The sequence below is a fragment of the Dama dama genome, chromosome 29, assembly GCF_033118175.1.
Source record: "Dama dama isolate Ldn47 chromosome 29, ASM3311817v1, whole genome shotgun sequence".
Classification (NCBI taxonomy): Eukaryota; Metazoa; Chordata; class Mammalia; order Artiodactyla; family Cervidae; genus Dama; species Dama dama.
In genome coordinates, this window is record NC_083709.1 from 60,881,480 (window position 1) to 60,909,346 (window position 27,867).

At 41.0% G+C, this 27,867-nt stretch overlaps 1 protein-coding gene across 1 annotated transcript in view; it reads right to left on the bottom strand.

Annotated features, from left to right (window-relative positions):
* Nucleotides 1-27,867, bottom strand: part of LOC133048932 (guanine nucleotide-binding protein G(q) subunit alpha) — a 305,007-nt gene that overhangs the window by 171,839 nt on the left and 105,301 nt on the right. Inside the window, exon 2 of the mRNA XM_061132886.1 lies at nt 27,465-27,649. Coding sequence (XP_060988869.1) covers nt 27,465-27,649 — 185 coding nt within the window. The remainder of the gene's footprint in view (nt 1-27,464; nt 27,650-27,867) is intronic.

A 27,867-nucleotide genomic window follows, 5' to 3' on the forward strand; every position in this document is an offset into this window, starting at 1 on the left:
ACTACGATTTAGTTGTTCCTTTTATTTACCAACAAAACACATAAAAACTAATCCTCCAAACACACACTGATTTATTTGCTTGACACGCTTTATACTTTATTCTTTAGCATTTTAGTAAAATTTTTACTCAAAATATTTTTTTCTCTCGAACACCACATTCTCATGGAAATAATGTATCTTAATTCTCGTCTCATTTTAATTTCCTCTTTGCACGTATCTTTGCATTGGTTATTTGGGCAGGTAGAACAGCATGATCCTAGAATCCCCCACAGTCTCTGTCAAACCCCAAACAAATATTTGATTTGACTGTAAAAACTTCATAAATTTACCCAAGCAACCCAGCATTGCCTAGGCTGTGCGTAAGGCGGTTTCAATAGTACTCATTTCCTAACTTCCTAAGAGAAATAGGAGAATCAGAAATGTGTTACAAAATGTCTAACACAAATGCAGTGGAGGAGAGGTGATGAGGATACCCACGCTGAGTGTTCAAAAGAGCTAACATCTTTGTGCTGGAATCATCTGGCCAGAGACTGGTCAAGTGAGAGCATCTCATTCAAAGTCACAGTATTAAAAGAAAATGCTTCCATTTCCACAATTTGTTTCTCAAAAAACTGCCCTTATTTCAGACCTTCTTTAACTTTCTAATTCTTAAACATAACATTCAAAGATAAAACGCACTTCAGCAAAAATAAAGCAGCTTTAGTGTTCTTTACTCAGGCTTTTTTTGTTTTCTTTTTAACAGCATCCATTTTGCCATTTTTTAAATCCTCATACATATTCTCAACAATTCTTATCATGCCTAATCTCACTGACCAACCCATTACACATAGTCCCTATCTCTAGCTTTTCTAACAGCATTCTTATCTTTCCTCTGAAAGTTTCAATAGTTTCTGCCTATTGTCCTTGGATGCTTTCCCTTGTGCAAAATAGGGTGGTGTTTTGTTTTGTTTTGTCAGGGGGCAAAAGATAAGGAAGTGCTTATTTTAAAATCTTAAGAATCCAGCAATTTACTCATCTTGCCCCTATACATATATTCAGAGAAAATTTAGTGTCCAAGTTCATTTTGCAAAGCTTGGCACACACTGCCATTGTTGTGTCTTTCTATGTGAATGATGCCTAATAGCTTCATCAGTGCTCCAGCTTAGGGGCCTTGCCTTTGCCACTTCTGTGGGGTCCTCTCACTGCCCTCAAGTATAGGAAGGGAAAAGATGGTTCTCCTTCCACCTTGCTGGCCCTACTGGAAACATGAGGTCACAACCTTGCAAAGCACACTAGTTCTTAAAACAGAGGCCTCTATGCCAGGCATATAGAACATGCTAATATGTGCAGTGCTATTCTTTCTTTCAGTGTGATATGGTTAGAGCATATTCCAAAAATCCCTTCCTCTCATTTCTCAGTTGGTATTTCCCCCACTCTTTAAGCCCATTTTAGATTGTTAAGCAATGGATCCTTGTGGACAGACCCCCTTGAACTAGAGCTCTGAAGCCAGATCATTGCCTTAGGCATGACACAGGATGAGAAGCAAGTCTTTAATTACTAACTTTACCAAACTCTGCCTTTTTCAGAAGCCAAGATTTATATCCAGAAAGTCTCCTTTTTCAGCTTTCCAACAGGTTGAGAGCACCGAATTTGTTACTTAAAAACTTACCAGATTCTAATTTCACTTGCCCTTCTTGGTATCTAGGGAATCTTAAATTCAGTCTTGTAAATAGATCTCAGGTCGGCTGAGTTCTCTCCAATGTTACCCAACCCACTCGATGCCTCTGTCCTCACCTCATTTTTACAGTCTGGCCTTCCAGCCAGTGGTCAGTCCCCACCGCCCCACTCTCCCCCCATCCCTCTGTAGCACTCCACCCATCACAAACACCTTCTTCCATTCCTTAGGCCATGCACATTCATTCAGGAGGTCTGAAGCTCTCCTTCAACTTTTACAACTGATCATCAAATGCAAAATAAACAGAAAGGAGGACATGATCTTAAATTAATAGATTCAATGTTGGCTACCACTTATGTCCACACTGACTTCTTCTAGGTCAATGCCCATTTTCATGTAAGCATTTAGAGGGAGATGATGTTTTCCATCTTAAGAGACTGAATTTCGTAATCACAGCCCATTCAATAATACAAAGTCCCTCAGTGTTGCAGAGAGTGATTTTTAACAATAGCCATGAGCAATGCTTTGTTAAAAACTGAAGCTGAAGAGCATTATTGACTATCAACATGACCTGGGTCTTATTCTATGGCATTACTAGTGTGGAAATTAAATATATGCTGGCCATTCTTATGTGAATAATGCTTCATTTATGCAACATAGATAAGAATCTCTGAGTAGATTCTTGAACAATCCCTTTTGGAAATAATACAGCTATTTAGTTAATAAGATGGATTTTGAAATGAAAGAAAAATTTCTTGTCATATCTTGCAAAGCTTTTGCTTAACCTCTGGCATAGGAGAAAAATTAAGGAGAAGTGGATAGAATACACTCATGTTTGAATTTAGTAAAGGAGAATTCCACTGAAATGTCACATGGTTTTATTCTTCCATTCAGTTCCTGATTTTCTGAGGGTAAACTGTCCATTTTATAGGTAAACTATGAGGTTTAGAAACTTCAGTCTGCCCTAGCTGGGTCATGAAGAGGTGAACTAGGAAGTCATACGAATATTTCTAATACAAGTATTGGTAAATGTAGAGGATCTTGTCTGTTTGGCACCTTGAGAAGAATTCAAGAAAAGCAGTCCTTGGATTTGGGCCTCAAGATTCTGCAGCATCAGCCAGGGTGCAGCGGGTCTCCCCACAGGGGCTACTGGTCCTGTATGTCACCTCCCCCGCCCACATTCTCAGCAAGTACATTGTGCTAAGCTGCCATAACCTTGGACACATCTGCAGAGCAACTCTCACAAACCGGGAACTCTGTGAGGGCTTCAGGGCTCTCCTCACCCCCACCACGGACCTCCCTGCGGGCCTCAGGTTCCCATTTCAGAGTTGAGGGAGATGTGGCCTCAAGAAATTATCCAAAAAGGCAATAAGGAAAAAAGCTAGCAATCCAATGTCAGTTTCAGAAGTCTAGTTTCTACACTCTTGTTCATTCTAGAATGGCATGTCATTCGTTCTCTTTATATTAACTGTGCCCCATAGAAAAGGGTGTTACTAAATCCCCAAAATATCAATTTTATGTCACGAACAGTAAAAAGCAGTATTGCTAGTAATACACTGACTGAACAGAATTATTCTGTACTTTGTGATAAGATGGGGAGACTAAATAACAAATTACTTTGTTCATCAATCATATAAGCATTATTTCCCCAAAATGTTTTTTATATAAGAAAACCTAAGAAGAATGGTAACAAATATTTATGAGTATTTATTCTATGAAAAGCACTCTAGTAGTTACTTTATATATTTATTTCATTTAATCATCACCTCATGAGCTAACTATTTATTATCATCACTTTAACCAAGGGAAAAAACTGAAGCACAGGGGATGCAATTGATTGGCCCAAGATCACAGCTAATAAGTGGCGGTGGTGATACCCAAATCGTGGTGTTAGGGGATCCGACCACTGGGCAATCTTGTCACATTTGGGGAACTCACCCTGGTTACGTGACAGATATGGGAGGCCTCAGATGTGAGCAGTGAGGTGGAGGCACTCCCAGGAGACCCTCCCCTTGGTCCCAGCCCCCAGAAGGGTAGGGGCAGGCCAGCATAGCCTTTTGGTGGGAGTAGAGCTCTTGACACTCCCTTCCTTCTTGTGACAGATGACAAGGAACAGAGAGGGCTAGGCAGAGAGCAAGATGGAAAATTCTTAAGTTAGAAAATACTAAATGTGGGCGATTCAGTAGAGAACGGTTGGAGGTATGATGAGGTAGTGAGGTATCCTGGGGGGAAACCTGGTCATATTTTTTACATACAAATCTTGAGGGTGGGGGTGGGGATTAGCATTTATTTAGTTAATCCATTATCCCCATTTTAAAATGTAGGAATTTACAACCAAAGAAGTTGAAATGGAACATTTTGTAAATTACTTAACAAAATACAAAAGCTATTTCCTTTGAAAGAACTTATGTCTCAGTCACCTTCAGTTTAGTTGCTCAGTCATGTCTAACTCTGCGACCCCATGGACTGCAGCACGTCAGGCTTCCCTGTCCATCACCAACTTCCGGAGCTTACTCAAACTCAGACACCTTAAGACACCACTATTCAAACATACATAAAAGTCTGGGGAGGGGTCAAATGAATCCCCATAACCCAGTAACCCAACCCCATAACTCAACAATCATCCAGACTTTGCCAGACTTCTACTATCTGCTTCACCACTCCACCCTTTATTATTTTTCTGCTCAAGTATTTCAGAGTAAATGGCATTTGTCCTAAAGTGGTCATTTACCCCTCCAGGTTTCAGAATATATTCATTACATAGAACACAGTCTGAATAATCACTGGTATCAGGCCTGGTCCATTTTTAAATTCCACTGTTTATCTAAGAATTACTTTCTTTTTAAACTTGTTTTGGTCAAATCAGGACATCCAAACAAAGAACATTTACTGCATTTCATTTCTCTAGTTCCTTTTAATATATAACAGCCCCTCCTCAACTTCCCTTTTTTAACCAGGCTATCAACTTAAGGGAGAAACTGGCACAATTATAATCATTTTTCAGTCACTTCATGTCCCTGATTATTTACTATGCGCCTCAGAACAGAGTGGACCTGCCTGAGACTTTCTAGCCTCACTTTTTGTCTTCATTGCTTCAGTTTTTCTTTTCCCTCACTTTTTGTCTTTAAAGTGGAAAACAACTATATACGACACGGGCAGCTGTGTTTTGTCTTCCAGAAGTGATCCACATTATGAAGGACTAGGCATGTCTGTTATTACAGTGATACTTAATTACAATGGGAAGCACACTGAAGTCCTCCTTGAGAGACTGGTAGGAACCCAGCCAACCTTCCCCTTTGCCCCATTACAAAGAAGGAATCAGAGCCAAACCTGGGTAATTCTCTTAAGAACAGAGCTGCCCATTGTTAATTCTGGAGCTTGGGGAATTAGTAGGCCAACAGACTGTGGTGCAGGAGAAAATCAGTTTGCTGTATCACAGGATGTGCTGGGCTCATTTTCTTTGTCCGAGGTTTTTAATTATTTAGGATGAAGCTCCAGTGCATGTTTTGTAATAATAATGAAGTCTGAGGAACATAAAACCTCGCTGCAGCAGGACACAGCTATTAAATCTCTGCTGAGAGCAGGATGAGAGTCAGGCCTTCTGACCAGCTTTTTGGGACTGGTAATGCCCATCAGGTCTGTAAACAAAAAAGGGAGAATTAGCCAACTCTGAATGGCAAATCCGACTGTGGCATGGAAGCCACCAGAGGCCAAGTGACTCTGGAATGGCCTTTTGTGGGGGTGGCGCTCTCCTCTCCGCCCTCATACAGCTAGCCCTGCAGCAATGGGCTGGAGCCAAGGGTTGACAAGCCTGACAGAGGCCCTGGGTAAAGCTTCCTGTGGGATTGTCCCCAGAGACTCTCATCAAGGGCGCCCTTTTTACACTCCTGGATTATACTCTATGAAACAAAACACCAAAAAAGGCATATGTTGAGTGAAGTGAGGCCATTCAGGATCTGGGCGCTGCTGCAAGTGGTCCTTGATACGAGACTGGAAGGCACTGGCTCCCCCTTCCCACTCTCTGGCACGCCACAGTTACTCATTCAAACCAATTATTTTATTTCAGAAATTACCATGATTAAAAAGAAATTAGTGAACAATTAAAAAGATTTTCTCTGGGAGGGGGGGGAAAAAAGGGCAATCCAAGACATGCTTCATTAGAATAAAGCAACCGAATAAGAAGGGCTAAGAAGGCCCGAAGGGAAAGGAGACTCAGGAGGGTCATGACCCTGAATCTGTGGGGGAGTGACATCTTTATAGACAGTGACACACATCCCTCTTAACTACACAGAGGCCCGCTGTTCTGTGACTGGATCATCCAGGTTATTCTCCCTCTTTCTTGCCAATCTGAGGCTATTAGCTCACATGGTGTACAGTTTGGCTACTGAGTGCTAAAAAAAAGGCACGCTCTCTCCAAGAGCTTATGGGTTTCCGGGGGACACAGAATGTGTAGAAATAAGCCCAGAGACCTGCACAGAGTATGCACTCAAAAAATAAAAGCCTTGAGCAAAAAAGTCTTAGGGAGCCTCTCAGTGCTCCTCACCCATCCACACCATTCCCAGTCCGAGGTATTCTACAGTTTCTCCCATTAAAACACTTAAACTAAATTGGCCGTGTACTTGCTTGTGGTCCCAGCCAGTAGGTTAGCAACTCAGGAGCAGCTTCTTATTAGTTATATACAAAATGCTTAGCACAGTGCCTGGCACATATCTTGAATGAACTAATGAATGAAGAGGGCAGAGAATGAAGTTTACAGCCAAAAAAAGCTACATTTTTTTTTCAAATAAATTACATACAAAAGAACTGAAAGTTGGAGCTCTGATTCCACAACTCAAAAATGAACCTATTAAGAGCTCATTGTGTATCCATCTAGTCTTTTTCTCATTCACCTACAATATATACCTTTTGGGGGGTTTATTTTTTATTAAAAAGGATTACACTATGCAGCACAGTTTGCAATTTGCTTTTTAAAGAATACAATAATAAATATGTCACATATGACTTCCCAGATTTAGTATATACAATTCCTCTCATTGTTTATTTCATCTGCATTAAATTTCAAACAGTGACTATAGCACAGTTTACCTATTTCTTTGTTGAGAGATATTTGGGTCATTTCCAAGTGTTCACTATTATGAATAATGCTGTAGAGAAGCTCACTCTTAGCGTGTGTATGTGTCTGTGTGCATACGTGGATTTGACTCTGTGCCAAGCACTGTATAAGCCAGGCCTTGGGATATAACGGTGAACAGATACCATCTTGCTTTAGAAAGATGTTATTTAAAGAATCACATTAACACATAAACAATCACCAAATGGAATAAATGCTCAGAAAGAACAGGATACAATCATATGAAAGCATCTCATCAGAGAATCTAGAGGAATGAGGAGGCAGGTGGCATGTGCAAAGGCCCAGTACAAGAGGGACCACGGCAGAGGCACAGAAGTAACAGATGATCTGGCTGGATGTCAGAGAACAGCGGTGGAGAACGGTGTCTTTGCACTCTTAAGAGCTCCAGTCACACGTTTTTGTAACAAACATGTACTGAGCATGTATTACATGCATGGAACTGGCTCGGCACTTCCAACTCAGCATGAACAAACAGACACGACCCCTGCCATCTCAGAGCTTTCCTTCTAGCAGAGCAAATACTGCACAGAGTAAGTGCTAGCTAAAAGAGACTATATACTTTAAATTTTGTTACATGCTGCCAAACTGCTGCTCTCTTTGGGCAGGGTCCACTTGTTCACGGGGTCAGTAGACTCCTGAAAGCTATTCTGTGACTGAATCAGGTCCCTTAGAACAACAAAGTTCTTTACTAAGTCAATCAATGATCCTGTGGTCACTGCGCTGTCATGGGCCAGAGGGATTCCACATCCTGACAGAACCACATGTACAAATATGGTCAAAAAAGACGCTTCTGACATGAAGATATTTTGCAAAAGAAGCTTAATACTTGACGAGATTTGGGGCCTCGTTGGATATTTAAATTATTCATGTTATACCTGTTTTCATTTATCATGGAAAACTGAGGGATGACTGTATGCAGTCTGGCTAACCAGTAGGGCAGGCTGATAACATCCAGGCGTGGTCAGATACAAGGCACACGGTAATTCATGTCAGGTTCACTCTCTTTCACTAATTACCAATTACCTGCAAGAGGTATTTTCCTTCATTTTCCACAGAATCCCGACCACTTCCCCCAAGCTCCCCGAGCTTTACTCACTCCCATCTTTCTGAGCAGATGAGCCTACGTACCAGTCCTGATGAAACTGATTAGGACTGTCTGGTAAAAGCTGCCTTGTTCTCTACCTCGAATTTCCAAACGTTGCCAGTTCTCTTTTCATGTCTAACAGTTTTCAAGCAATGCTTCAGGGCTTTGTTTTATTTTATGTTCTCCACATTGTCAACAGGTGCCCTCTTTACCAGCAATCTTCCCCTGACCTATACACACCCTCAGTTCTCTTCTTATACTAAAAAACCAAACAAAATAACTTGTTTAGATCCTGCTTCTGGGTCCCCACTCAAGCTGCCATGTCAACCTGACGCCCATCCCTTTCATCCTGGTTATGATTCTCATTACCCCGTTTCCCAGGTGTTCCTCCAGTTTCGAGACACTGCCATCCAACACACCTTCAGCCCACCTGAACTCTGAAAACAAGAGACTCCCGTCACCTCCTTTTTCTGCCCCTGGATCTGGGCAGCCCTGTGACAGGAAAAATCAATCTCAGGAATGTGGAAGTGGAGGCTCCTCACAATCTGACTCCCTTCTATCATTCAAGCCTGAACTCCCACCGTAGAACCCGCCCATCCTGCTGTCTTTGTCCCTCAAGCTTCCCCAGAACTGCCCTGTGCTTGCCTGTTCTGTATCTTTGCTCATCACCTCCCCACCACTCCCATTCCTCTGTTAGAATTCGCTCCACTTTCAGGAACCAGTGCCAATGTCACCCGGCAGAGCTTTCCCGGTACCATCTCCCCCGTCTGGCCCCCCACCCATGAGAGCGCTTCTTTGCGACTTCACCCATTCCACGTCCCTCGCTGAGCATCACACTCACTCCTGTGTTCCTCACACTGCTGGCCTAGGATCCTCATCATGAATCCATCTTTTCTGCGCCTTTGCCACTTCAGCCTTGTTACCTAGGCTCTTTATCAGTAACTGGGGTTATTAAAAATACCCACCCTTTACGATTAAATTTAAATTATATTTATTGTAACCCACTGGGTGAAGCAAAATGAAATCCTCTCAGAATTTTTGTATACCTAAGGGAAGCTCCTTTATAACAATAAGGTTATATCAATAGCCTCAGATATGCAGATGACACCACCCTTATGGCAGAAAGCGAAGAAATAAAGAGTCTCTTGATGAAAGTGAAAGAGGAGAGTGAAAAAGTTGGCTTGAAACTCAACATTCAGAAAACAAAGATCATGGCATCTGGTCCCATCACTTTATGGCAAATAGATGGGGAAACAGTAGAAACAGTGGCAGACTTTATTTTTTGGGGCTCCAAAATCACTGCAGATGGTGACTGCAGCCATGAAATTAAAAGACGCTTACTTCTTGGAAGGAAAGTTATGACCAACCTAGATAGCATATTAAAAAGCAGAGACATTACTTTGTCAACAAAGGCGCATCTAGTCAAGGCTATGGTTTTTCCAGTAATCATGTATCTATGTGACAGTTGGACTATAAAGAAAGCTGAGTGCAGAAGAATTGATACTACTGAACTGTGGTGTTGGAGAAGACTCTTGAGAGTCCCTTGGACAGCAAGGAGATCCAACCAGTCCATCCTAAAGGAGATCAGTCCTGAATATTCATTGGAAGGACTGATGTTGAAGCTGAAACTCCAATACTTTGGCCATCTGATGCAAAGAACTGACTCATTTGATAAGACCCTGATGCTGGGAAAGATTGAAGGTGGGAGGAGAAGGGGACGACACAGGATGGGATGGTTGGATGACATCACCGACTCAATGGGCATGAGTTTGAGTAACCTCCAGGAGTTGGTGATGGACAGGGATGCCTGGCGTGCTGCAGTCCGTGGGGTCGCAAAGAGTTGGACACGACTGAGGGACTGAACTGAACTGAACTGAAGGGAAGCTCCGAATATAGAGAAGATATGTCCAGTTTACTTTCTACTTGCTGTCATCACCATTCATTTCAAAATAATATAGTTCATCTGATGAAAAATACCTTTATCTCTGTTTCATCAAACATGCTAGTCAATAATATTACTTTGACCATTAGAATTGGCATCTTCCTTAATTAAAATCTCATCCTTTTTGCAGACATCCATGATTAAAAAACAAAAGATAAAAACCTTGCTATGCAAGATATACCTTAACAGGTTATGACAGTAACAGATGAGACACTTGGTCTGACATGGCACATCAGCTAAAATGTTTAAATGCCAAAAAAAAAAAAAAGGAAGCAAAAATGTTAAAAATAATAAAGGAAAGGAAATCTATTTTTTTTAAAAAATCAAGAATCCACAAAATGTTATCAATGACAATGTTATGTAATGATCTGAGGCTTAAGAACAGGGTTTACAGCAACTAAACTGGGGTATAAAAACGAACATGAATTTATTTTTGGATAAAACGGTAAACTTATAATTGTAGACTGTGAAATTTCACCCAGGTTTTCTGTGGTGGCCCCAGAGTGTGTACAAATGCTTCCCAATTAGTCAGCCTGGCGTCTTACCATGAGCCATGGTAACCAAGTTAACTTATTTCACAGTTCTCTTTTACTACACTCACCAGCTCAACATGCAATCTTGGAGTTTCTGCTTTAATTATTTTGCAGTTTGGCCCAGACTTTGGTATCACACACAGTTCATAACCATAACAGGAAGTAAAATTCATAGCTGTCACCAATCTCCAGGCAGACACCATGGCCTGTTAGGAGGTGATAGAAGCAAGGCCCCGGAGGAGTGCCCAGCATCTCAGCTAGTCAGAACAAGGGCTGGAAGGTACCACGATCAATGCGGGTCAGAGGTCATAGGAAGGAGGTCAACTCAGGGTGGTACATCAGGCACCTATGGATAAAAGGCAGACTGGACATAAAAGATTAAGATTTGAGGCACCCCAGGTCCCAGCCCATCCAGCCAGGCTCAGTCACAGACACAAGATTAGGGAAGTGAGCAAGGATGGAGCCTGATGGCTGAGGTGGCCCGACAAAGACCTGTGCCACGGAGCCAGGCGGCGTGGGTGTTACACCCATCGAAAGATGCCACATATTCACTTTGTAGCCTTGAATATTATCTTACCTCACAAAGCCTTGGTTTTCTTATTTATAGAGGGAGAATATAGTAAGTAGCAGAAAGTGTGAGGAATAAAGTGGGACACCTCGAGGAAGCTCCTAAGACCTCTGGCACCTGTCTGGCATTGGACAAGCAGACAAGATAAAAGTAAAGCTCTTATTAAATGATAATTCCCTTCCCTTTCCCAAGAGGTTAGCGGTGACTCTCCACTCAGTCTCTCTCTGGTTTCCAGGTAGGCAAGTGACCCACTCTGTGAGACTGCAAAGGGTAAGGAAGCAAAATAATCTGACACTGGTCATTCTAGTCCAAACCCATCACTACAACCTACAGGTAAATCTACCTTACTTTCAAAAGAAGAGAGAAAAAAAAGTGTCCAAAAGTAAATTGTCATTTTTCAAAATGCAACTCCAGAGTTGTATGACTCTGGGGAGGTCACCTGTGTGCCTCTGTTCCTCACACCTAACAGCCAGGCTACATGTATTGTCCATGTTTGAGAGAAACACAAAACCAAAACAAAAATCCTGTCGAATCATTTTAAAACTGAAGATAAAATGTAAATGCCCTTGGCTGTCCCAGGTGTTGCTAGGGGTAAAGAACCTGCCTGCCAATGGAGGAGACATAAGAGATGTGGGTTCGATCCCTGGGTAGGGAGGATCCCCTGGAGGAGGGCATGGCTATCCACTCCAATATTCTTTGCTGGAGAATCCCATGGACAGAGGAGCCTGGCAGGCTATAGTATAGTCTATAGCATCACAAAGACATGGACACAACTGAAGTGACTTAGCACGCACACATGTAAATACCCTTACAAGGACAGTGAGGGGATGATGTTTGACTTTTCATATCTATTGGGGTAATCTGGCAAGCCAGATCAGACTTGCTGACCTAAGTGAACACAGAGCCCCCTTTCCTGCAATGGTGAACACTTGCAGTGTAGAGGCAATCGACGACAACCCTGTTCCCACTGGGACTCTCCTATCAGTCGGACTTACCTTTGCTTTTCATTGAGTCAAAAGCTGACTGTGGGGGCCATAAATCATCAATTTTCAGGACACAAAGGGATCTGGGTGATTGAGCAGATGGGAGTTCACACATCTGCTTATGTTTTTTTTTTTTTTTTTTCCTGCTTATGTTTTTAAGAACAAGGTTCACAAAATAATTAGTCCTCACATAATTAGCACGTATCCTGGGCTGACCCAAATTAACATGGTATAGGCTAACATCCTTTTATGTTTCTTTGCTCCAGAGTACTGACTTGCACATCATGTTGGAAAATGATATAAATAATTTATCTATTGTTCACAAAAGTGCTTGCGACAGGATCCCCAAGGAAGCCGCTAGATTCCATACAGGCTCATTTCAAAACAGAAAAATAAAGAAAGTTATACATACACAAACTGTAAGGAAATGAAATGCAAACTTTAAAAAATTACAGAGGAGTCAGATCATGTAAGATTTGACTTAGAAAAAGGTAAGATTTCTAGTTTGCTTCTAGTATTCTGTTGCTCAGCTTAGAAAACTAATCACTTTACAAAAATTTCATTATCATAAAAAACTGCTGCATGTATTTGTTTTGTCTGAGTTCAAAAGTTAAGAATGGCCTTTATTTCAAGTACTTATTCTCTATTACCAAGAAATAAAATTCCACCAGATATTAAGGATGGCGAATCCAAAACTGCCTCATTGATTTAATATGAAACTTTGACTAACACTGAGTTATCACATACACCTAAGACATTCTTAAGCGTGCCATGAACAAGAATTTTTATGATCATCTTTACTACCATTGTAATAACAATACCTCAATTAAAAGTATAAGATCACTTCTGTGATTACTACTATTGTTGTTATAACCCGATTGAACTCAGAACTGGGCTACTTTTCTCAAGGCAGTCCAAGACCTGCAGGGTTCAATCTCTAGTGCTTGACCTCAGGTACCTGCATGGTAATTAAACTCCCTGGGTGATTCCAGACCTGGTTACCAACATCTAAGAACCACTGTCTCAGATTTAGGGGAAATCTTTTCAGACCCTACAGAATGAAAGGATAAAACTCCAGAATTCCTCTTTTAGAGTAAGTGTGGCTGTCCCATCTCACAGCTGTCAGAAAACCACACGAGGTAAGTGCACAGAGCCTGTGGGCACAGTCTTGTTCATTCTTCCCTAAAAGTTGATGATACGCTTCAAGAGATTTCAAACCAAGCCCTTCAGATGTGAATGCCACTCACTACCTCTTCTGTATTCAGGAAATTTCTGTCCAAATGTTCCCTGAAAGAGTCCTCACGGCACAACCATACTTGTCCAGGTTAAAAGAACCAAGGGGACACTCTGATGAACCACATTTAAGAATGAGCCAGCCAGGGATTAAACACAACTTGCTGACACCAACAGAGACACTGGTTCTACATCACCACTCACTTTCAAAATGAAACCACCACCTCAAGTGATCATACCTGACATATATAGTGTCTCCAAAAACATCATGAGGTGATAGTCTCAGTTTAATGACTTGAAAATGTCCCAACCTCTGCAATCAATGAATCTACAAGAAGGTCTACAGGTCAACACTTATGAAAAAACTACAGGGCCTTCCCTGGCGGTCCAGTAGTTGGGGATAAGGGTTCAGTTCCTGGTTAGGGAACTGAGGTCCAGCATGCGCATAACCCCCCCTCCCACACAAAAGAACTACATCATTAGTACTGAAAAAGGTAAAGTATTGCTGCAGTCTATTAGATTGGCAAGATTTAAACATAAATAAAATGCAGAATTTGCAAGAATGTGGTAAATGACAGGCATGTTCAGACCCTACATTGAAACGTGGTATGATCTTTCAGGATGGCTTCCCAGGTGGCGTTACTGGTAAAGAACTCACCTGCCAATGCAGGAGACGCAAGAGAAGCAGGTGTGATCCCTGGGTCAGAAAGATCCCCTGGAGGAGGAAATGGCGACCCACTCCTTGCCTGGGGAATATCATTCTTGCCTGGGAAACCCCACTGGCAGTGGAGCCTAGTAGGCCACAGTCCACGGGTCACTAACAGTCAGACATGACTGAGTGACGGCATGCATGCCCTTCTGGATGGCAATTCAGCAAGCTTCATCAAAACTCTTAGAAATATGTACACACTGTGACCCAGCAACTCCATTCCTAACAATTTATCCTGTAAGAATGCTCAGTATGGCACAAGTGAGAAAGCAAGTCAGAAAAAACTATTTGTGGTGCACAGCCAATAAAAACAATTAGTATTTATATACAGGTCCACGCTCCTGTATCTAAAATCTGAATTCTCAAAAGTTCCAAGAACCGAAAGATATTTTTTTATGATGCATTTATGGGAAAATGTGACTTACTACAAGAATATTAGAAGTCTTTATACCCTTAATTATAAATACTTTGGTATCAAAACATTAATGTGTTTAATTACAGGGACCTATTCCATACCTTGATTCAGCTGGTAAAGAATTCGCCTGCAATGTGGGAGACCTGGGTTTGATCCCTGGGTTGGAAAGATCCCCTTTAGAAGGCAAAGGCTACCCACTCCAGGATTCTGGCCTGGAGAATTCCATTGTCCATGGGGTCGCAAAGAGTCCAGACATGACTGAGTGATTTTCACTTTCACTTTCTTCCTTTGCTTTCAGATGTGGTCTAAATTTTCTTTTCATAATGAGCACACGTATCTTCATTCTTACAAAATTCAATGTATTTCCACTTGGGAAAAAAGAGGTGGGGGGAAAAAATCTGGTCCTTATGAAAACACTCAATCAAATTTCTTAATTTCACATGTTATAGCTCTGTTCACATAACTGTGTTTTGCAATTAAGAGTCAAGTGATTTTTCTGCTGAGTAAGCATTCCAATCACTTTCTTGATTCATGATCAAGCTCATCATTTAGTAAGACCTGGCAGCCCAGGAGTGCAGCAGCTGAGACACCTTCCCCGGCTCCCATAAGAGACCTCTCCTTGGGCAATTGTCAGAAAACAGATGCCCAACAGTGCCAGATGTATCACCACATGTACCACCAGACAGACAGGAAGGAGGACAAAGGAAGGGAAATCACAAAAGGAAGAAAAACACATGTGCTTTCATGCAGAAATCCTTGTCTTGACCGAAAATTAGAGAATTAAACAATTTTGTTGGGTATCTTATCTCTCTCTTTCTAATGAGACTCTAAGTCCCTGATGCAAAATACATGTCTCATACTTCCTTCAGCCCTAAGGAAACGAAAAATGCTTAGTTTTTAAAATCAACTATCTGTTAAATTGGATTGGGCTTCCCTGGTGGCTGAGATGGTAAAGGATCCGCCTGCAATGCAGGAGACCTGGGTTCGATCCCTGGGCCAGGAAGGTTCCCTGGAGGAGGGCATGGCAGCCCACTCCAGTATGCGTGCCTGGAGAATCCCCAGGGACAGAGGAGCCTGGCGGGCTAGAGTCAGACATGACTGAGTGACTAAGCACAGCTGTGAAACAAATAACCATGCTATTAACTGAAAATCTGTGTGCTCAGTCATGTCCAACTCTGCGACTCCATGGACTATAGCCCACCAACCTGCTCTGTCCGAGGGATCCTCCAGGCAAGAATACTGGAGTGGGTGGCCATTTCCTACTCCAGATTAATAAAAAACATATAAAGAGGTAATTAAAAAGAGTGATAGTCAGGAAGCAGCAGTCAGATGGATGATTCTAAGAATGAAGAGCTTAAGAGGCCCACCATCACACAATCAGCCTTGTTGAGTGAGATTCTGGTTCCTTCATCCCGCTTGGACATGCACTGCTCCTGAACGTGCGTCAGGCAGAGGCTAGGTTCTGGGACACAGCAGTGAGCAGCGCAGTCCTGCCTCCGGCCGCGGGGGGCGTGGCAGGCGGACAGCAGCTCTCATGAGGAGTGTCTATGTGTGTCCTCGTGCCAAAGGTGTGCATGGGGCCAAGCACAGTGCTGCCTTTTGGGAATTATTAAGCCCAATTCTGGTTTTAAAATCCAGCCCCATAAACTTACAAATGTAGATTGGAGGCATACATTTTACACTTTCGTGTGTGTGTGTGAAATCAGAATACTACCTACATCTCACACTTCTGAGCGTGTGTGCTCAGACATGGTGCTCAGGTCTGTTTGTTCGGCTGGTTGGTTGGCTTTGCTGGGCAAAGGTTATTTCTCTCCCTTTTCTTTCCTCCACACCCCCTTCCACTTTCTTCACTGGACTGGCTGCCCCCTCTTACTTGCAAACACCCTGGAGTCAGGATAATAAGATACCTTGGCCACCAGGAAAGCGTCAGCGTCCCGTGACCCCAGCGGCAACACTGATCATGAACCCCTTGAGTCCCCGCTGTTCCTTATACTCTAGACCAGCCGTCCTAGGTGTTACCAGAGGCCAGGCCACTACTTCCTGGAGACACTGGGGTATTTGATAATGGGGAACTCACATCTCGTTGTTGTGTCATATCCTCTTCAACATCTTCAAACATTAGCAGTTTCTCCTCACACATTCTGCGCTTTATCCAAGGGCCCATATGTTCCCTGTCCCAGAACTTTCTGGGAAGAATCTGACAACAACCATTCAGTGAACACTTACTATACTGACGTTACTATCCTAAAAGTTTTGTATCTATATTCTCTTAATAATGCCCACATCGACTATAGGAAGTGGGCAACGTTATCCTTCTCACTTTTCAGATGAGGAAGGCACAGCTTAGAAAGTTTGTAACCTACTGAATGTCCTTTAACTGAAATCCTATGGATGTATCAGTTCTGGGATTTTTACTCAAAGAAGTCCACTGATGATTTCACACTGCCTCTGGTGGTAGTCAGTTATTTCAAGGATAACTCTACCTCAGACAACTTCAGTATCACCTGGGAGCTTGTGAGGAAGTAGAATCTTGAATCTTCCCAGATACACTGAAATACCATCCACATTTTAGCTTGTTCTCCACTTGGTTCACACACATTGAAGTTTGAGAAGCCCTGTTCTAGAAAATAAAATTGCCATTTCCAACCTCATATTCAGTTAGGATGACCCAAAGCTGCCATTGGACTATATGGCACCTATATGCAAATTAGAAGGCATCTCATCTTTATATAGCATTTGTCAAAAAGTGTCACTGTTCAAAGAAAAAGAACTCTTCTTTCAGGCCACCCTTCTCCCCCACAGCTGGGCACACATCACACGATACCTGCACAGGCCATCAGCAAAGTATACGGTATTGGCCATTTTATGTCAAAATCAAATTCTTGGCTAAACAGCACACCGACACTGCACTTAGCTTTGCTAAAGCCAAAATTCCTAAAGCTCTGACAAGCACTGTTAACACTAAATTTTCCATTACAATAGGGAATAAAAGATGAAGGTCAAGTGAAGGACAACCGAATTTACAAATATTTTAACACCCAGCTTTAGTGACAGTTTGGCTGCATGTAATATAACCAGATGGTTACACACTGATGCCTTTGCCATGAGCATAGCCTGAGAGTGAAGACAGGGCTAATGCCTTCGATACACATAAGGAAAACGGTGACCTGAACAGCCAAACGCCTACCACAGAACCAATGACTTCAAGGACTGTTCACCACCTCCCAGACAGACGCGTGCCTACTACAGTCGGCCCAGCCTTCTTTTTTGCTCAGAACCGTTATACTTTTTACCACAGAGGATGTGTGTACATTGAAAGAAGCAGATAACCCACCAACCAGTCTATAATCTTACACATCTTGACACAGTCATGGTGTCAAGTTTCTTGATATATGCTGTTAATGCCAATCCTTTCTAAGTCATTTTACATTTTAAACAACTAACACAAGACTGTAAGAAAACTGCGTAATCACCTTACAAAGTAGTGGCACTGACAACATAAAATCAGGAAAATAAATGTGTTCGAAGTATAGGTTTACAATGAATCAGTCAAAACTAGTGGTCATAGCTTTAAATGGAGCATTTCTTTTTTATCCTTTGAAAGGAAAGTGTCACATATAATGTGACACAAAAATTGCCATTATTTTCTTAAGGTACATTTCCTTGAGGATATTCGTGTTTGGATACATGCATATATTCATGAAAATCACAGTAGAATGACAATATGCTATTTAAAAGCACAATTTTGTAGCAAGTGTAAGTGATTTATGGTAAACAATACAAAGAAGAATAGAGTACAAGAAACAAGAAGATTTTAGCCTTTGATATGTGTGACCATACTGCCTTTTTGCTAAATCCTAAGCAAGTCTCACCTTAAATGTCAACAACAGCGAAAAGAAAGTTCAGAGCTGAAAGTATTTCTTTAGTGGTATGAGAATGAAGAGGAAAAATGCTAGCATTTCTCATACTCTCACTCACGCTTGTGTTTACTTGCTCAGTTGTATCTGACTCTGCGATCCCATGGACTATAGCCTGCCAGGCTCCTCTGTCCATGGGATTCTCCAGGCAAGAATACTGGAGTGGGTTGTCATTCCCTTCTCTAGGGAGTCTTCCTGACCAAGGGATCAAACCCAGGTTTCCTGTATTGCAGGTGGCTTCTTTACTATCTGAGGTACGAGGGACACCCCATACTCTCACTAGATCCCTTCAAACTCCATTAGGCATTCACTTTCTTTGGTTCCAACAAATAGATTCTGACTCTCTAACTGGAAATAGATGCATTGTTTTAAAATTAAAGGGGAAAGTCATGCATTACTTGGTTTAAAAGAACAAGGAAAATATTTATGTGATGCTTTGCCAGGAGTTAACTACGAACAGCCAAATGACCAGATTCACAACTTCCTACTAAAATGTGCTAAGCTATGCCACATGTATTTTATATGGTGGCTGTCAGTCCCTGGACATCCAAGGTCTGAGCAGCTGAAAGGGATTTAAAGGGAGACTGCTTAAACAGAATTCTTGCATGTGTTTCGACAAGTTGGTAATGTTCCCTAGATCACTTGCTTTTTTCCTTTTTAAAAACAGCCAAATTGGCTTATGTTGATTTTCACAAAGGAAATTTTACTAAATATTTGCTGAATGACAAAGTAAAAGATGACAGACACTGCACTGGGCAAAGGATGGCCTTTTCAATAAATGAGTTAATTATATATCCATATGAAAAAAATAAAACCTGATCCCCAACTCCACCTCACACCATATAATACAATCCATCTGACATAGATTTTTAGATCCAAATGTAAAAAGCAAAACAACTAAGAATTTAGAAGAAAAATCTGCAGATTATCTACACAACCTCAAAATAGGTAAAGATTACTTCAAAAGGATACAAAAACACAAGTCAAGAGGGTAAAAAATATATATAATAAACTGGACTGTGTTACAGTTAAGAACTTCTTTTCACTTAAAGAACTATGAAGAAAATAAAAAGCCACAAAGTAGTGACAATATTTGAAATACATTTACTCAAGTGAGATTCCTCAATGTATGGAGAACTCCTACAAAACAATAAGAAATCAGACAACCCAATAAGAAAGAAAAAGGTATAAAGTATTTTTAAAAAGATAACCAAATGGCTGATAAATATCTGAAAAAGTTGCTCAACATGTCTACTTATCAAAGAAACACAACGTGACACCACTATACAGTCACCAGAATAGTAATACCATGTGTTGTCAAGGATACAGGGCAAATAGAACGCTCACAGATGAGAAATACATGCTTATGCTCACCAAAAGACAGGTACAGGGATGTCTATAATGGCATTATTTATAATAGCCAGAAACGCCAACAAATTTCTATGATAGGATATGTAAGCAACTGTAGTATATTCATAAAATGGAATATTATACAACTGTGCTATCTGATACAGTAGCCATTAGTCAGGTGTAAAAATAAATTTAAAAGATTAAGTGAAGTAAAAATTTAGTACCTAAGTCACAATGGCCACATTTCACGGGCTCGAAAGTCACATGTGGCTAACAGCTATCATATTGTACAGCACAGACATAAACCACTTTCATAAAGTTCTATGGGGCATTGCTATTAAACACCAATGAGAATAAATGAATAACTGAAGTAACAACGTAGATGAATTCCACAAAGGTAATGCTGGGTTAAATAAACCAGACACAAAGGAGTCTATACTGTATGCTTCTATTCATATAAAGTACAAAAACTAACAAAACTAATCTATGTTATTAGAAGGCAGGATAGTGGTCCCCCTTGCGGGTTGGGAATATCTTGAAGAAAGCCTGAGGAGGCTTCTGAATTTCTGGTCATGTTAATCTGGATGAACAGATCTGTATGCAAATGTGTTCACAATGGAAAAATACATGAACAATATGAATGATGTGTGCACTTTTCTGTATACAAAAATTACCAAAATAAGAAAAGAAACCAGCCTCACTCTATTGCTCAAGTCTTTCTTTGCTTCAGAGTTCTCCTCTGATGAACATGAGCTCAAGATAACTCATCCTGCATAAATGATACAGCATGCCTTGGGATTACGGATTAATTTTGGCCAAGGAAGGGGGATTACAAAATCTCATATTCATTTTTTATTTTTATATGACTGCCATGGGTGTAAAATGAATAAAGAACTACAGTGGAATAAGGACAGAGGGAGGGAAAAATTCGGCTAAGGCATATTTGCAAGATGTTAAAAGTTGACGGTATACAAAGGGATTTTGAAAGCAGATATAGGTAGTAGAGAATCCATGTTGATCAACTCCCCAACATGAGTCCTTAGAGAGAAATGAAAAAGTGGTAAACAAGCCTCAGAAAAAAATGTGGTTGACAGATCAAGTTGGCCATGAAAAGTCTCTAGATTCCTTTATACTCTTTATTAGAAAGAAAACTCTCAAAAATTTGTAGATGTAGGAGTAGAAAGTTGCTGTGTGAAAAATTACTGGCTGTCTTTGGTGGCCAGTAGCCAACAACCCAATTAAAATAACTATCACTACTAATACCCACAAAACCTACATCCGATTTTGAACTTTGAACACTGTTTAAAAAAAACTTACCTAGATATAAATATTATAATCACTTATGGGACTGAGTGGAGAAGGAAATGGCGACCCACTCCAGCATTCTTGTCTAGAGAATCCTGTGGATGGAGGAGCCTGGTGGGCTGCTGTCCATAGGGTCGCACAGAGTCGGACACGACTGAAGTGACTTAGCATGCATGCATGCACTGGAGAAGGGAATGGCAACCCACTCCAGTATTCTTGCCTGGAGAATCCCAGGGACAGAGGAGCCTGGTGGGCTGCCGTCTATGGGGTCGCACAGAGTCAGACACGACTGAAGTGACTTAGCAGCAGCAGCAACGCAGGACTGAGATTCAAAGAAAGAAAAATCTCCACTTCACTATAGACCACTATCAAAACAAATCTGTTCTTAATTGTCTTTCTTTGTTCCCTTAAATTCTCATAGTACTCTGGAATGGACAATGTCCAAAAAAGGTAGGAGCTTTAAATTATAATAAAGTAACTTTAACAACAGTTCATCTCTTTGCTAAAGTTCTGGAATCAAAGAATTGGTATGGAAAAAAAAAACTGTGCTGGAAAGCATTTGAGAAGTTGTCTAGTCCATCCCTGGTCTTATTTCAGCAAAATTGCTTTAAAGAATTTCACATGTTAAAAATACATTCTATTTTTGAACACATCCAGATAAGGAGATTTCTGTACCTCCCTTAGTATCCCATTTCAATGACTGTCACTCTGAGGAAAGTTTTCCTTAGATACCTCCTAAATCTGGTTGTAGTGTTTAAATTATTTTCAGCTTGCTTTATTCTTAATAAAGATGGAAGATGAGTAGCAGTCATTCTCTCCATGATAACAAATTTATCTTATAATAATTGACAAACTATTCTTTTTATCATTTGCAAGACACTTTTACACAGATTATCTATTTAGCCCTTCAAATAATCCTATTATCATCTGTACCATCCAACAGATGAGGACATTCAGGTTTAATGAGTAAAGAAATTCAGGTGTAGGGAGGAAATGCGACAATCCCAAGGTTATTCAGTTATTCGGTGTGTGGGCCCAAGCTCAGTTACTCACTTCACTTATAACTGTTGCTATGTCGCTAACCCCTCAACTTCCCCTACATCCTACGACAGGCTTAGTAAATGTGGAGCATGACTGGAGGGCCTGCGCTGATGGAGAATCCATGTGTCATTTTATTTTTTAAACTGGTGGCATGATTTTGCAGTGGTTAATTGTGATTTGTGCCAGCATCATTCCTCCCCTACTAACTGTACCCAGATTTCCCTCAGGGACTGTCAATCAAACTGCCCAGCCTAGTCCAGACAGCTAGCACGGAAGCCAGGCTGGATGAATCCAGCAAGTTTTCCCAGGAATGTGGATCCTGAGTGGGGTGACAGAAGACTGAAAACGGTCAGAGTTCAGGCTTCTCCCGATGAGTTCCACAGACCTGGCCTCGTTTCCAGGAGTTGGTCCTTTTGCTTCTCTTAAATTCTCTGAGTGACCTCATAGGCCCATCAGTTCTTTTTCTACTTAAATTAGATGCTGGTGTTGGCTTCTGTTGCTTGCAAGCAGAGAACACTCACTGACAACTCTTCAGAGGGATAGATACTGAAATACACTGATTAAGGTCTGCCTTTATCATGTTCTTATCATACAGATGACAAATATTAAATTGAAATCAGTCTCTTAGAAAACTCCCCCATGTTGAGAAATGTAGTATAGTAATTTCTTGTTCAACTGATCAAAGGCAGGCAGAAATAAGTTGGCAAATCTTCCAGAATCTTGGCTACATTTTTCTTTTGAAAAATAGCTTCTGGAAGCTTAGATTTCTCAGGGCTTAGAGAAAATTCAGAAAGCTGTAAATGTGTTCAACCAGATACTTTCCCTACGACATGTCCTTTCTTAGAAAGGTTCTGGGAGGACAAGAGGTACTACAGTAACACGTCCCCTCAGCCTCTCCACCCTGGAAACTTTCTGGCTCGCTGGTCAAAGGCAGCTGCAGCCTCGGTGCCAAGAGAGCCCTGGTCATCCGGACTTTCGAGTCTAACAGTAGAAGCTAGAACAGAACAGGACCTTATCTACCCAACCTCAGAACACGGCTGAGTTCTACTCATAATAGTCTTGAGCTCACTGCATGAAGACTCATCAGATTCTTTTCTCTTCCTGGGATTGGCAACGTGAGCAAAGACCTGCCAATACTTTAAAACTGCTATAAGAATACCTGGATTTCACAGAAATTATAAGCTAACAGTAAAGGGATACCAGGACCCACTAGCCAGAGTAATTTGTTCAGGGTACAAAAACTCCTATGACATTCCTGGCACGCTGTGTGGGAGACGACAAGATGTTTCCTCACTGTAGGGTAATCTGCAATCAGCTAAGAAGATAAGGCACATGCATATGAAACAACACAACAGGCAAAGCAGCAAGAATGCCAACTGCCTGGAACACACAGTAAGCACACACAAATCAAGAGTTCAAAGCCCTGGGATCTACCTCCCTGAGCTTAACTTAAGACACGTCTTAGCCATGTTAACAGAGAAATTGTATTGAGCTGATTTCAAGGCTCAACTAAAGAATAATCAGAAGAGCACTCCTGTATAAAATAGGAAAGCATAAAGTAATAGGGATGAAAACATTCTCTCTTTTGGAAAGTAAGAAATGACAGAGTAATCTATTTCACTGTTGAATGCCTTGCATCTAGTGGAGTCTTAAATGGATCTTTTGATTTGACTAAGCAATAAACAGTCCGTTTCAGTGTTAACTATTAACACTTGTGTTTAAGGAAAAGGCAAACTAATACTTAGAAATAAATAAACTCAAGCTCAAAGTATTCAGAAGTCCTCAAACATGTTCTTTTACTTGGGCTGAGTCCAACCAGCTCACCTATAAATATTACTTGTTTGGCAAAAACGTCCAAGAACAGGATAGTGGAAACACAACCAGGGAAGAATTAATCTGCTTTTTGGTAAAAGTTTTCAATTTATTACAAGCTCCCCTGGAACTGAAGATCCCAGGAGCACTGAGCAAGAGCTGTGAAGAGACTTGCAATGTCACGCCATCACCTGGCAGAGGTTGCGGCCTGGACTCCCTCTGACCACTGTGCCAGCCCCTAGCTAACCAATAAGACTCTCAATTCAGTGAAGTAACACACAGGAGCAAAACAAATTCTCATACTTTGGCATGACAGTCCCCTAGACTAGACCAATTTCACAGTTAAAAACAAAACAAAACAAAACCAGTGAACAATTTCTCAGTTACGAATGGGCCACATCATTTGTAAGCTACATTTTGCTTTATAAAATATCTGAACTCAGAAGCAAGAACAAAATTAGGCTGGACAATATTGGAAAATGTTTGTTTTTATTTATGCTGCTGCCATAGACTATGGCCAGTGTGGCAGGAGGTACAAAAAAGCTTTTTAATAAATCAGTCAGTTATTTATTTTATATCTTTAGGGTCACAAAACAATACAAATCACAAGGCATGGCCTCCAAGTAATTGCTAGTAAAATGCACACCAACCTTGAAAATATTTACAAAATATTAGAGTACACTGTAACCAGAAACTTCTGTAGAAAATTCTAACCAAAACACAAATTATTATTAAGTAGGTATCATAAATAGAAGAAAATAAAATTCAAACTTCTTAGCCTGGCCAAGGCATTGGTGGTATAGTGGTTAGTATAGTTGCCTTCCAAACTACTCAGCCTGGATTCAAAACCTTTCAGAAGCACATTTTAAGCCTTTTGTTTATTTTGGTCTTGTTTTTCCAGTTCTCTTCTATAGGAATTCTGTTCACGTTAAACTGGCCAGTTTACACATTGCATACACATCCCTTTTTCTGAACACTTACTCCAGCCATTTCTCCTCTCCAAGATGCCTCTCCCTCAGCTCTGCCCTTGTGTCTTTCTGGACTGCAAATTTCTGCCTAGCCCTGGTTGACCCTCTCCGCTTCCCTGGAAGCCCACTGCATTTATTCTCTTATTCAACAGCTATCTACTGATCTGAATAATCACTTCAACAATGGGGTGGCAGGTTGGGGGTGGGGGGGTGGGGACAGGGCAGAAGAGGAGGCTTTCAGTTGTTTATGCTCACAAATGATTTACTTACTCATAAAGCAAGTATTTTTATGAACACTATTGCGTACAGGATACTATGCCAGGGTCCATGAAGAATGCCAAGATAGAACTTGCCAAGAATGCCAAGATTTACTTTCAAAGAGCCTAGAAGCTAGTCAGGAAAATAAGACTAATACCCAAATCATCATAACTAATACAAGATAGGTAATTATCAATACTCCACTGTAGGTTCTGCTAAAGGGGGTGGGATCACTTAGTGCTACATAGGGAGCAGAGAAGAACTCCGGGAGGAAGTGGCAGCTGGGTGGAAAAGCAAGGAGACCGACAACATATTTCTTTAATAAGCTTTAACAAAGGCAAGGAGGGGGCAGAGCTCAGGAAGTTAATGGAGGAAGCAAGGGGTGATACTTTAAAACTCATGTGTGTTGTACAGAAATGGAGCAAATGTGAGAGTGATTTTTGTTATGAATTGAGAGGAATGAAACATTTTAAGGAATTCAGGGGTCAGCACACTCTAATATCACTGTATTAGGTAGCATGTTAAGTAACCAAGAGACATCGGAAGATTTCACAGGCTAATTATGATCTCTGAGAAAAACTTATATTGTCACAGTGATGTTTTATGATGTTGATTTTTAGCTGAATGGTATCCACCACAGTAAAGCCTCCTTAACTAGAAGTGACACAAAGAGCTCAATTAACACACACTGAGCATTCTTCTATGTGTTCCATGATTAAGGCATAAATTTCACATCATCTTCTACATCTATATGACTGTACAATGTCTTCATGTGAAAATCTAACATCAAGGCAAGATCCTAAAGGAGTCTTCTGGAGCACCAAGAAAAATGGTTTAGAGGTATAATTAAGGAGTTGGTATTGGACTTTAATGTGTAAACTGGCATTATGTATGTGTATATACATGTATTGACAAGATATATTCACACATCAATTACACCACACATGTGATAACCAGAATTCATCAGATCATCATATTATCAACCAACTGTGGTCATTGGTATAAAAAAAAAAAAATTTCTTCAACAGAATACTCAGACCTGCAACAAAACAAGCATGCCGCCTATTTCAGAAACTCACTACATTGAGATTTCTGAGGGGGAAAAAGTCCTGATCCTTTTAAATTCAGACTGCTTCCGTATCCAGACAGCTTCCTGTGATTCAGGTCCTGCATTTCCATGAACCTACTCAGATTCTTGAGAGGAGAAGCTGGCAGGACTATTTGTGGAAGGTCTCGCTGTTATTTGTGGAGAGACTCTCGCTGCCATCGGAAAATGAAGTGTGAAGGTATCAATTAGATAAGAAACAGCCAGTTCATTTTAAGGAACCACCTCCAAAAAAGAAATGCCTGATTTGAAAATGATCTGTATATTTAGAAGCTTCTAAAGAGTCAAAGCAGTGGAGGTAGAGAGAACTGCTTTATTTTACCTATGATTCATGTTTGTGAGTTACATCTCAGCTTGAGTCATATTGGGCATGCAGAATTCTTGTTAGTACCCATTGATCCTGGTATAGGAAAATATCCTCAAGAGCAGACTATCAAGAGTACTAAGAGAATGAAAATGAATGCTTTGACTGAAGGTCTTCAAATAAATGCAGGTACAAATGTAGTGTTTTGTCAACAAAAGGTTAAGGTTTTACCAACTTACAAGATCAGCACCTACATGTGGTAAGGAATGAAGACTGCATCTACCCTGAGAGATTCTGATTGATTAACAGGAAGGGAAGATGTTTCTACAATTCTGCTTCTCTCATAAACTCCCAGCATAAACTCAAACCTGAGGACACCCTCAGATGCACCAAACTTGTTAGGGATCACATAGCTATCATCTTTGGAGGGTAAGCAATGGCAACATTTGTTTTCACCTGAAGAAAAAAATTGGGCTTTCTATTTCAATTAAGAAATAATGCTGGACATTGGGAAAGTTTGCTTGGTTTTTAAAAAGCTAAAAATTTATAATTTTTTCCCCTAACCCTTTCTCAAGTGGCTTTAGAAGTTTCCATTATTTTAACACCACTGCAGGGAAACGTGTTTGAAAGGTTACTGGAAGTGACAGATGGGCTTATTTTGAAATAAAATTAAGCCTGTGGTACTACTGAAAGGAAGTCACGAAATCCAAAATTAAACTGGACAGAATGGTCTGAAGCTGTTTTTGTTCTTTGTTCAAGGAAGCACAAAGAGTGGGAGGCTGAGGCAAGACCACCACTTCTCACATGAAGCCCCTCTCTCGGGTCAATTTGTCTTGAACTGATAAAACTCTCTTCTTAACGTAACATGCGCCCCCACATTTTAAATATACATACACCTACTGTCAAATATCCAGACATGTCCTTCACTGATATCACTAAGAATACAACTCCAATCTTTTATAGCTGTGACTTTATAAAGACTTAAGGAAGAAAAAACATTTATAAACAACTGTGTTGAGCTATTAAAAACCCCATTTTAGGATGAGATGGAAAATGCCCATTTGAAAAAGACAACGTGCATCCCAGACATGTGAAGACACCATTCACCCTGGGATGGCTTTGCCAGCCGTTCTCAGGAGGAGCCACGCCTACCTTATTGTGCTCATACTTGTAGGGGATCTTGAGGGTGTCCATGGCTCGGATCATAGCCTGCATGGCCGTGAAGATGTTCTGATACACCAGCTTGGTGAAGCCCCTTTTGTCTTCATCGGAGTAGCCCGACCCATGGATGATTCTCATCTGCTTGATAAATGTACTCTTGCCACTCTCTCCTGTCCCTGTAAGAGAAATGAGAGCAGCGCATCAGACCATGAAGCCTTCCCACAGTCTTCCAGATAACTACTCTATCGATAGGAACAGGCCTTGGATGTGGCATCCTGAGGGCCTGCTGAGAGGAGTATCACAGGAGAGCGGCATCACCAGGGGCGGAGATGCCACCGAGGGTCACACTCAGCAAGACGAGAGGAGTGGGACTCCAGCTCAGAGGCAGAGTTTA